This window comes from Dicentrarchus labrax, unplaced genomic scaffold, assembly GCF_905237075.1.
Source record: "Dicentrarchus labrax unplaced genomic scaffold, dlabrax2021, whole genome shotgun sequence".
Lineage (NCBI taxonomy): Eukaryota > Metazoa > Chordata > Actinopteri > Moronidae > Dicentrarchus > Dicentrarchus labrax.
This window is the reverse complement of record NW_026136713.1, coordinates 25,486,350-25,498,223: the sequence shown is the minus strand read 5'-3', so window position 1 is coordinate 25,498,223 and position 11,874 is coordinate 25,486,350. Positions and strand designations below refer to the sequence as shown.

The following is an 11,874-nucleotide window of genomic DNA, read 5'->3' as shown; positions in this document are numbered from 1 at the left end:
AGAGAGAGAGACGCTGCCTGTCAGTCAGAGCTCGGGGACTTTTCGCTCCATTTCCTGATCGAGTCACTCTGTGATCTCTGATTGGCTTAGAGGGGGACGGAGCGCAACCTGCCACCTGATTGGCTGTCGTCCAGGTAATGCCATTATCCCGCTGCGCTTCCTGTCAGGATCAGGTGCTATTTCTGTCCGACAGACACAGACACACACACACACACACACACACACACACACACACACACACACACACACACAGTAACAGCCACTGATTAGCTAATTGCCCTCGGGGGCAGTAAAGGCTGGGGGGGGGGGGGAATCCAATTTGGACCAATCAGATATCATAGAGGGGGTCGGGGGTCAGAAAAGAAAGGAAGGAAATGGGCTAAGTTATATTTTACAATCAAAAATGAGACATGAAAACAAAGATTAGTTAATATTATTGATCGATAAGTTGATCGGCAGAAAATTAATTTGCAAATATTTTGATAATCGGTTCATTTTATAAGCAAAACGCATTTTTTCTGCAACATTTTCTTGGTTTCAGATCCTCAAATGTGACGATTCGCTGAGAATTTAATCTCTTACAGCTTTAAACTGATAGTCGACAAAAATAATAGATAATAATAATAATATATAATAATAATAATAATAGATAATAATAATAATAATAATAATAATAGATAATAATAATAGATAATAGATAATAATAATAATAATAATAGATAATAATAATAATAATAATAATAATAATAATAATAGATAATCATAATAATAATAATAGATAATAATAATAATTATAATAATAATAATAATAATAATAGAATAAAAATAATCGTCCGATTCCTCAATAATGAAAGGAATTGTTTGTTGCAGCCCTAAAATTAAAAAAATACTGTTGCAGCAGCTTCAACTGGAGCCAAGGTGGCGCTGTAGGAAAGATCTGGAAATGCACCTGAACTTTGACATTTAGGGATCAAACTGTTTCAACTGGAACCTCACCTACCCTCTAAATCCATGATGGCTGCTCCACTCAACCACTGACAGTTTATATAACGGACAGAGCGTCTGTGAAGTGTCTTAAACCTGCACTTTATGTAATGGTCAGCAGGGGGCTGCAATAAAGAAGTCTGATAGTATTGAGTCTTATGGAGAAGTTGATGTATGAGCTCAGTAAACAGTTTCCTGATGAGTTTCTGGTCTCAGTCTCTAGTTTCAGTCTTCTTCCATACAGCATGATGTTCATTTAGTAACTGATGGTCCCATTTAGAGTAAAACAGACCATAAAGCAGGGTATGCTTTAGGGCGGGGCTACCTTATGATTGACAGCTCATTCTCAGTGTGTCCGTCTCTATCTGTGGACACTAAGACGTCTGACTTCCGAGGTAAATACAACATTTATTTGGGGGATATCATACCTGTTATCTGATCAACTGGTTTGGGGGGATTTAAACTGGAGGTGAAATGTGACAGAGTCAGTGAATTGGCTGTGGGCTGCAACTTTCTTTAATTAACACCATTAAAAGTAGACTGAATTAGCCATCAGCAGCTCCTGTCTGTACAGACTATCACTGGATTACTCTGATACTGAAGGAAACTTAAACACCTGATCATTCTCAGGCAAGTTCTGAAGTTAGTCTCCAGCTCTCATTTAATGTTTCCTCTAATCTTATTATCTTTTCTTATTTAAACTTCTGATTTAAGGTCTTTAACTCACACTGGGACTGATGAACTTTATGGGATGCACACTACAATACCTCCACTGCTCATGCTATACTGATTTTTCCTGCTTGTTTGCTGAGCTCTTACCCTCATAAATTATTCAAAAATAATGACAACAGGATTTTCTTTGACCCTTTCCACGGCCATGAGACACGATTGGCTGTAACAACAACATATATTGTCTCAGGAATATCGCACTGAGTTAGCCTGAATAATGAAAGGATTGTAAGTGAGTCATGTTAGTTGTGCAGCTTTTCTTCAGAGTGCTGGCGGGAAAAACGTGAGCACCACGTGCAACATCCAGCTCGATGAGATCACACACACACACACACACACACACACACACACACACACACACACACACACACACACACACACACACACACACACACACACACAGCTGAATGAGTGGGTTAACGTGAGGTTGGATTATTCACGCTTGTGTTGGTTCCTTTGAGAAAAAAAAAGGCTCCAGTTCAGAGCAGAGCAGCCTCAGAAATATGCAATCAGACCTTCCTGCGTGTGGAAAATCGTACTAAATCATCAGCATCACATCTTTATCTCAACATAAATATGTAAAAGGTTTTCAAAACAATTTAAAATGACTTAACTACAGCAACCAAAAGGGGTGCTGGAGGAGCAGATATAAATACGTTGGTAACGTTCGGGTCAAATGTGTGTTTGTACAGAAACCAGATAAAGCTGCAGTCCGGGGTGAATCATGTTTCTCTCTGTGGGTTTGAAGTGGCGTCAAAGTTCCCTCCACTAGCAGAGGTAACACACACACACACACACACACACACACACACACACACACACACACACACACACACACACACACACACACACACACACACACACACACACACACACACACACACACACACACACACACACACACACTCTCTGTATGTGTGTGTGGGCTGAGATCTGAACTTAGTGAACCCGTCTGCTGTGATTTGATTCTGCAGGTTTAAAGATTTATTTCACTGACTCTTTGTAGGTAAAGCAGCCAAAGACTCAACTTGGTCATCAGCCAATCACATCACTTTAAATTAAAGATCAGAACCTGCTGATCACGTTGTTTATCCTTTCAGAATTATTTACAGTGTCTGAGTGCTTCAGGAACGAGACCCAAAACCCAGAGCTGAGTTAGCATTATAGCCCCTCCGGTTCTCGGAGCGTTGTTCTGACGCTGCCTAAAACACGCCATTAGGTATCTGAGAGGTCTGTGCACCAATCCGATACCACCTAATTTATTGGCCCCGATACAGGACTGTGTTACCTCCCAACAGTGTCCCTGTTCGCCATTTTTATCTCAGGATAGGATGGTGCTCACCATAATGCCGAACTCGAGGCTTCAGAACGGTTCTCTACTAACAGATGGGTGAGGATTTGTTCACACGTGATGCAAACTGACTGAAGCAACACAGACGCTCTGCATTGTAAACCATCTGACATGATGCTCCTCAGTCAAACCTTCGCATGCTGAGAACCACAGTCCAGTCTGGTGTTTGGCTTTACATCATCCCAACCTGCTGCTGCTTCACCTTCTTCATCAATACAAAGCACAGAATCCTAAATTCAGTTTATTCACTTCCACTAACAACAGACATTCAGTGCTTCATGCCTGAACACACACACACACACACACACACACAGTTTGTGTGTGACAACCAGCCTGCACGTGCTGTGAGAACCTGACAGGGGAGCAAAGGCCACACACACACACACACACACACACACACACACACACACACACACACACACACACACACACACACACACACACACACACACACACACACACACACACACACACACACACAGTGTCTTGCAGGCATGTTAGATGCAGAGATGGGAGGTGACTGGGTACCATCTGGGACTTACACAACCTCTCAGCCTCTCAGCCTCCATCCAAACACATTTTCTTCTGTTATGAGACGTTCAAAGACCGACTGGAAGAATACTAATAATTATTATAGTTGATATAATGGAGTTAAATAAAGCTGCAGCTGTATATTAACAAACTGACCCGCTGATTAAAACCTCTAAAAAACACTGAATAAAGCGAGCCGAGCTGCTGCTAACGTTAGCTCAGCTTGTTTCTCTGATAACTTAAGATCCAGACGTCCGATGACTAAAATCCTTCATTCTGAACCTCCGACTCTTTTCTCTCTCCGTCCATTAGTGACGTGGTCTCCATAGTGATGTGATGGAACGGCAGCAGCCTGCAGGGACGGGTCATGTGACCACACACACACACACACACAGGAAGTCAATTAACGCAGAATAAGGTTATATAAGTCAGTGTGGAGCCTCTCAGCGGTTTCTCATTGATAAAAGCAGAAAGTGCAGCAGAGGACAGAGCGAGCTACAGAAGTCAAGTCATAGTCAGGGTGTGAACTACAGAGGAGCCTGGGGGGGGGGGGATTAATTGACTTTAATTATTTAGTCTTTTTAAAGGCTCTTCCAATAACTGGCCCAAAATGCTATATTACAGGTAACCTGAACATGAATATTTTATTTACTTACAGTACAAATTTAGATTTCATATTAATATTTCATTGCACTAAAGTGTGTGTGTGTTTTATTCATCAGGCACTGTGCAGGGTAACCTATATCCCACCGCAAGGACCCCTGGACCCGCACTGCTGTGACGACTGAGCCAGAAACAGTCAACAGACAGACAGACAGACAGACAGACAGACAGACAGGTAAGCAGTCTGTAAACTCGTCTGTCTTTTGGTTTCCACCGGAGGTTTCTCCAGATTGCCTCCCCTCCCACAATGCATCTGTGGTGACAGCACCTCTGACTGTTCTGGCAGAGGATTGTGGGAGTGTTGGCGGTGAGACTTCACAGTTGAGGCCGTGCAGATATTCAGTTAAATTAATTATCTGCTACATTTCTCCTATAAATAAATGTCTGACTGTCCCACTTCCACACTCAGTGTTCGGTTTGATGCGAGAGGAGCTAAAAGCTCCGCAGTGTAACACCGAGGAGGATGGAATATAATATTCATATGTATGTTTGTATTAGTGTATAATCACCTGAATGTAGGAATCGTGTAGGAATGTTTTTATCTACAGAAGGAGCGGGTCCTCCTCTGGCGGAGTCCGCCATGTTGCAGGTGTAATGTTTGCAGCTCCTTCAGGGACAAATGTGTGAAGGAGAGACATCGTAGGTCCTTCCTTCCTGCTGCTGTCAGACTGTTTAACAACCAGCACTGCTCCCAGTAGACCCCCCCCCCATCTCGGCATCAATAATAATAATGATTAATGTTTATATATAATATTTATATATAATAACAATGTGCAGTAATTACTGTGCACTACCATTCCATATTCACTGTGCAATCTCTTGCCCATGTGCAACTGCTGCTGCTACTATTTGTGTTATCTGTTTGTGGATTCTTAATGTTTTTTCTCTTGTACAGTGTTTTTATTTTTTATTTATTATTTTTCTACTTTTACTGTTTTTTATACAGATTTTTCTCTATCCACGTTGCTGCTGTAACATTGTGGGACAAATAAAGGAATATCATAATATAATATAATATTATCTTATCTTAATGTCCATTTGTCTCCATTAAAGAAGATTAACTAAAAACAATCACCAGAATAATCGATTAGGTTGCAGCTCTGGAACATAATATCAAATCTGGATGAAAATTCAATTAACTTTTTAGTAAAAGTTGGTAAAACCAAAGAGATTTAAGAATTTATTCCTAGCTGGAGGAAAAAAAGCAGCTGTGACCCACAATGCAACAGTGTGTGTCCATTAACAGAAGACTCAATAACGCTGTGATTTTAGCCATTTTTAACTGTGTGCTGTCCTTTTTACAGAGTGAACACAGTACAGACTGTAAACACAGCTGTGGCTCACACACACACACACACACACACACACACACACACACACACACACACACACACACACACACACACACACACAGTTCAGTATCTCCTCTGTAGAGGAGGGAATCTTTAGCAAACTCCTTTATTTACCCTCTGAGCTACAAATGACACATAACTGACAGTTAACTACACTCAGAGGTAGACTCGAGGACTCGAAGTACTTAGAAACAGACTTTGTGAGCCACGCTGCGCTAACGTTACTGCAGTTCAGTTATTTTACAATCCCAGCATGTTAAAATCTGATGCTAAAAATTTAAAATTAAGTAGGATTATTGCGTAAGGAACGAAGGAGTTTTTATTCCTCAGCCTGAGGGAAGAGTTTTAAACTGAAGGTGAAGGTTGGGGGGGGGTGTACAGTTGAGGATGGACCTGGCCTTGCAGGGAAGCTGCTGGTCATATATAGCCATCAGGGGCACACCGATCACCTTCCCAGCAACCATAACAATGTGGCTCAGGTGGGTTTTGCCCCCTCTCGTCGCTCTTGAGGCGAGACCCTGCCGTTGACCTTTTACCTTTCACGAGAGTGGAGACGCTGCTAGCAGCAAAGCTTCAGTCAACGACCGGTTCATGCTACATTCAGATCCATCTCAGGGTCCGCGTGCAGATTGAGTCGCCTCTGTAACGTTAAAACCGTTTTCACTCCTCGTTCTGAGTCCCATTCCAGCACTGCTGCACTGTGTCCTCACACTGAAGCTCAGTCTGTTGTTAACCAACGTTATTTTTGGCATCATATAAAGATTCTTATGTGTATTGATTTATTCTCACCCACTCCAGACAGTCATCATCCAGTTTTATCCTCCTGACTCACTCATTATCAACCTGCACACACTCGTCTTTGTCTGTCTGTTTCTGTGTCTCAATGTCACTCTGAAGGTCACTGCTGTTTATCTAAGAGTTATGCAACCGCCCATTGTGAAGGTAAGTGGGTCTCTCACACACACACACACACACTCATGATTAGTGTTTCCATGGCAACAGAGAGTGCAGCATCTCTCCTCTGGCGCCAAAGCTACAGAGGAATCTGCCGCTCCTCATCCATCATTCACTTACTGTCTGTTTGCTCTGACCTCTGACCTCCTCAGTATTAGTTGCCTGTGACCTTCGAGAAGGATCTTCTTTTATAAAGACCATCATGTCGGCAGAAGTGCTTACTCACTCCAGCTTCCAGACATTTCTAATCTGCAGCCTCCAGCCGCGGGAGTTTAGCTGGTCGTCAGACTGAGGCTCTCAGATTCGAGCTAACATTACAGGAGTCTGGTGATGCTAATAAAGTGAACACACACTTCGTATCCGGCTGCTGACGGTGTTAGATTACATCAAAAACACCTTCAGACTCCAAAACCCTCCTCACTGACTTCACACTTTATCCATCTCCTTTCAAAAGACAACAGTAAGGTGTAAGCCACGCCGGCCGATCAGGGAGCATCAGTGACACCTGTAGCCCAAACTGGACAGATGATACAGTCCAGAGAAGATGTAGTCAGAGTACAGAGGCCCGGAGGTCCCAATTCAGAGAGAAAATGTAATAAGATTGTTGCTCTCCTGGAGTATCGTATCCTGACAACATGCTGCTGAGGTGCAAACAGCAGGTGCAGATGTTCTGATGTGTGCTGCTCTTAAGACTCTTTTAAAGATGTCCTTCCCTTCTACAGGAGGGAAGGACATTTTGTATTTTTACAATCTTCCATAATCCTTTAAACACATCACGCTGTAGGTCTGCCCCCTCAGGTTTGTCACATATCTGCACGTCTACTTTTAAGGATAATTCAAAAGACAAAGACCACCATGGTTTCAGCTCTGCTACGTAGCACAAGCTCTTATAGCTTTAATAAACAAAATCTGTCTCCAGAGTCAGAGTCCTGGTCGGAACCACAGTAAATCACCATCTTAATGTATTCTCTGGTATCAAACTGGTAAACATAAACCCTTAATTCAGAGAGTTAGATGTGAAAACATTGTGGGCCTCTTCTTCCTCTTGCAGATCATTAAATCGCCCCAAAAATGCTTGATATATTTGCACAATCGCCCCCAACCCTGTTGGCAACTCGCAAGGTTAAAAATGTCCTTATTATGTCCTCAAACGGCAAAAAAAAAAAGACTCTCTTTCCTACAACACAGGAAACAATTTCACTTGAAATAAACAGAAGAAGCTAACTAGCATGAGAAGCTCAGACTGTGACAGCATCATAGCCCCGCCCCACACTGTCTGTCTGCAGATGGAGACTAACAGGGAAAACAACCTTCCCATTTCCCTTGTCAGCCAATCAGGGAGCAGATTACTCACCACGGTGACCAGGTGGCGTGCAGACACCACAGCGTGCTCCGGCTGCACCTCGTGATGCGGTCGCGCCAGCAGGTTGAGGGTTTGCTGGCCGCTGGGCTCCTGACGAAAGCGAGAGTCCAAGAGGGCGGCAGGCATCACTTTGGCCAACCTGGCAGGGTGCTGACGGTGGTGAAGATGATGATGATGATGGTGGTGGAGGTGGTGGGGGTGGGACTCGACTGGAAGGTCGTCCACATTAGGCTGTGGGTTCAAGTCATGTTGGGGGTGCAGAGGTGGAGGGAGACGGCTGGAGCGGCGAGACGGGAAGAGACGAAGCTCGTGGTCACCAGAAGACGACTCTGAGGAGGAGAAGAAGATGTCAGGTGAGATGAAGATGATAGTTGGTAGCTGGTTGTTCATAGTGACTTTTGAAACAATGCTGATTCAGGTACATAAAAGCAACTTCTCCTTTTCAGTCAGCTAATAATTAAATATACCTAAATGCCTTAGATGTAGTTATCTAGCTACCGCTACTGCTGACAGGATTATAATTACACCGGCAGCAGGTTGTCATCTACCTACAGCTCCACCCATCTACAGCAGGTGACGTAGTTTAAAGAGTGAGAAAGACTATGTAAGGAGGCAGTTGGGGTGGATAACTGGGTCAAACAAACGCACGACTTTCACCAGAGATAATAAAAGCTGATATATTTGTACCGGATACTTGTTTCAGACGAGTACTCGCTTAACTTATAATTATTTATACCAAAATCATGATGTTTTCCTGAAACTAACCAAGTAGTTTTGTTGCCTAAACCTGCAGCTGTTTCACGAGTTTAACCACGTAGCTTGAAGGTATGCAGATGTTACTCTTTTGTCTGCTTGACTAAGTATCATATGAACATACCTCTGGATATACACAATCTAATCTTTTAAATATGCATCCCTCCAACGCTGCACATTGAGCAGGACACACAGCAGTGTAAGAGATGAGAGCAGGAGATCCCATCTGCCTTTCTCTCTTTCATCAGTCTGCAGGCGGAGAGGAAACCCCTGCACACCGACTGAACTCACCCAACCGTGATCAACATGAACACTGCATAATTCATTCTCGGTCTTTATTTATCTCAGCAGCATCCGGCTTCACATTCACAGACTTTCAGATGTGAACTGTCTATTTAAAGAAAACACAGAGCAGAACCTTCAGGAGCTGGACCTGAGCGCGATCTGACTGATTTCCAGTGTTTGTTGGTTGCAAAGACAACGAGGACGTGCAGGTTGATAAAAGGTTAATCTTCCCTTTTCAGGAATCAGGGATTTAGGAAGTAAACGCAGAGACGTTTATGGAAGATAGTAGGAGAACAGGAGGGCTCCTTTTTCTCCTGTGATGTTTAGACTCCATTTATTGTATTCGGTTGGTTTATTTAACATATACAGAGTTATATATTATTTTGTATTATATTATATTATATGTAGCCCCTGGGCAGATGACAGAACAGGAGACATTGATTTAATGTGAGAAAGGGAGCCTATTGAAACCCACCTTCTAGCAGACATTATCATCACACAGAGGCAGGGCTCAACAATAAGGATCACCTGGGGCAAATAAAACGCCTCGTCGGTTTAGTAAATCCAGCAGCTCAATAAGTGTTAAAAAAGAATGAAACAACAGTTTCTTGTAGCTGAGGAGTGAGCCATCTCACTTCCTTCCCATCTCTGTTGACAGTCGCACATGCTCAGTAGCGATCGGGCACTCATAGGAAAATGGTTTATGAGCTGAAGCACAAACGAGAGTTTCAATTATCATGGAAACAGGAGTTTAGTTGGGTGGCGTTAAGAGGATGTGGGTGGAAATCCAACTACTGTATGTATCACTCAGTTTGATTCAATTTGAGAACAACACAGATTTTTCAAAGGCAGGTCAAGTTCCCAAAGACTGTCAATGGAGTTTCCTGGCATAAAAGTGGTGGACGAACCAAGCATGCAACCTCCGGGGCTAAGTAACAAAAAGCTGCAGTTCCTCTAACAGCCACTAGAGGCTGGCTCCAGCAGTGAGTCACTCTCCATAAGGTCTCATAATAAAATGTCAGAAATAAACATGCTTACAACCTGTTGGTCTCTTTAATTTCCCCGTTCATGACAACTGTACAACTCACCCCTTTAAATTATATCAAGGGTTAAAGTTATGCAGAATTAAGGGCGTGGCTGCTTTGAGTGACAGGTGGGAGTTTCAGTAACCACCCACTTGCATTTTTCTGGATTAGCCGGGAGCCGACGGAGTCTGGACTGCCAAGACTGACATTGACACTGACATTTCCATCCTTACAGACATGCTTTTAGCTTTTAGGACCACACAACTAATCTAAAATATTATCACAATCACAATATGGCCAAGTGCGATGTCCAGATCTCAGAATCATACCACAATATCAGCCAATATAATATGTGTAAGATGATGTTTTTACCATATCGTGCAGCCCTAGTAAGCATGGCTAAAATTACAACACTGAAAGAAATATGATGAATCATGGTCTGTCAGATTGCAGCAGGTGTTTCTAGAAGGTTTAGTAAAACCTGAGTGATCTGAGCAGAGCTGATGCTGCAGGTTTCTCATACAGCTTCAGTCCGACCTGCACACAGTCCGAGCTGACAGACCGCTCGTCTGTTCGCTCTGGCAGAGAAAGGAAGAGAATATCTGACGGCGTCCTCTGACTCTACCAGACTGTCTGCCAGCCCATGACAGCACTATTTTTCTTGGCTGCATCTGTGCCAAAGATCTGCTGTGCAAGTACTTCTGACTGGTGGAAACAAGAGTTGTTTAGGTTGTGTGTGAGGGAGCTTAAAGCCAGCTCAGAGGCTGTCGACTCAAAAATAAATGCACGCGTTATATTTGTGCTGTGCTGAATTAAAAACAGGAGGTTTCAGCTGACTGAATCAGTCCTTTGAGCTGACACAGCTTCTCTCTCCGTCTCTCTGGCTTCTTTTCTCCCTAGCGACAGCGTCCTGGTTGCTATGCACAACACTGGGCTGAGCCACGCTCTGATTGGACAGCAGAGTCGGCCCTTTCTCGCCCCGGAGGGAGCTGTCGGCCAATGGCAGGAGGAGTTAGAGAGGGCTGACCCGGTAACTCTGTGGGGAGACACACTCCCCAGCAAACACAGTCTGTCTGCAGGTGATGTTAGAAAATGAATAAACATCCAGACATTCCTGCGTTTGGACTTTAAAATGTTGTAGGCATTCATTACTGTGTTCCAGTTACACAAATAAGCTTCAGTATTTACTGTAAACAAAGCAGGAAAAAGGTTCTGCAGATTAAGTATAATTAAAGTACAAACACTATGTGAACATGTTTCTTGCTAAGTTGAAAAGACAGTTTTTAGGGATCCGATCTGCAGTGGAAGAATTTTGTTTTAATTCTGTATTTAATTTTTGTGATTTAACCCGTAACTGCTTCACAGTGGATGTTAAAGGGACTTTATGCTCAGATTTTATGCATATTGTGGATAGTTTTCCTAGAATTAGATTAAAATAAATCCCAACATATCACTGGTTCCCAACCTTTTCCTTTAAGAGACTCGTTTTCTATCAGTGAGTAAACTAAGAGACACACTGTAGATTATATTCAATGCAGAACAATTACAGTAGAGAACAACTGATGAACTGTGCAATGAACCCAAATAGTGTGAAATCAAGCGTTTTGGATGAATTCTGTGCAGATTATTTAGTATAGTGTAGTATTGAGTCTCCTTTAGGAACTTGTTATACAATTCTCTGTCTGTATTATTCATTTATACATTTTTTTAACAATCAAACAAACTTAACAGGCGTCTTTTTTCACAAATTAGGTGTTTTCTTCTCCCGGATGTTTGGTCATTGTTAGCTCTAATGCAGGACGAGGTTGTTTATCAGAGAGTGAAGCCAATAAACAGCCTTATTTACTTACTTACATACAGTGACGCAAAATAAAAGAGGACCAC

General features: G+C 42.7%; 1 protein-coding gene across 2 annotated transcripts in view; it reads right to left on the bottom strand.

The window, feature by feature from the left end:
• The window catches only part of ptprr (protein tyrosine phosphatase receptor type R), a 30,418-nt gene that overhangs the window by 16,842 nt on the left and 1,702 nt on the right, over positions 1-11,874 (bottom strand). For both annotated transcript variants that reach the window (XM_051419905.1, XM_051419904.1), the window contains exon 2: positions 7,919-8,256. In XM_051419905.1, coding sequence (XP_051275865.1) covers positions 7,919-8,256 — 338 coding nt within the window. The remainder of the gene's footprint in view (positions 1-7,918; positions 8,257-11,874) is intronic.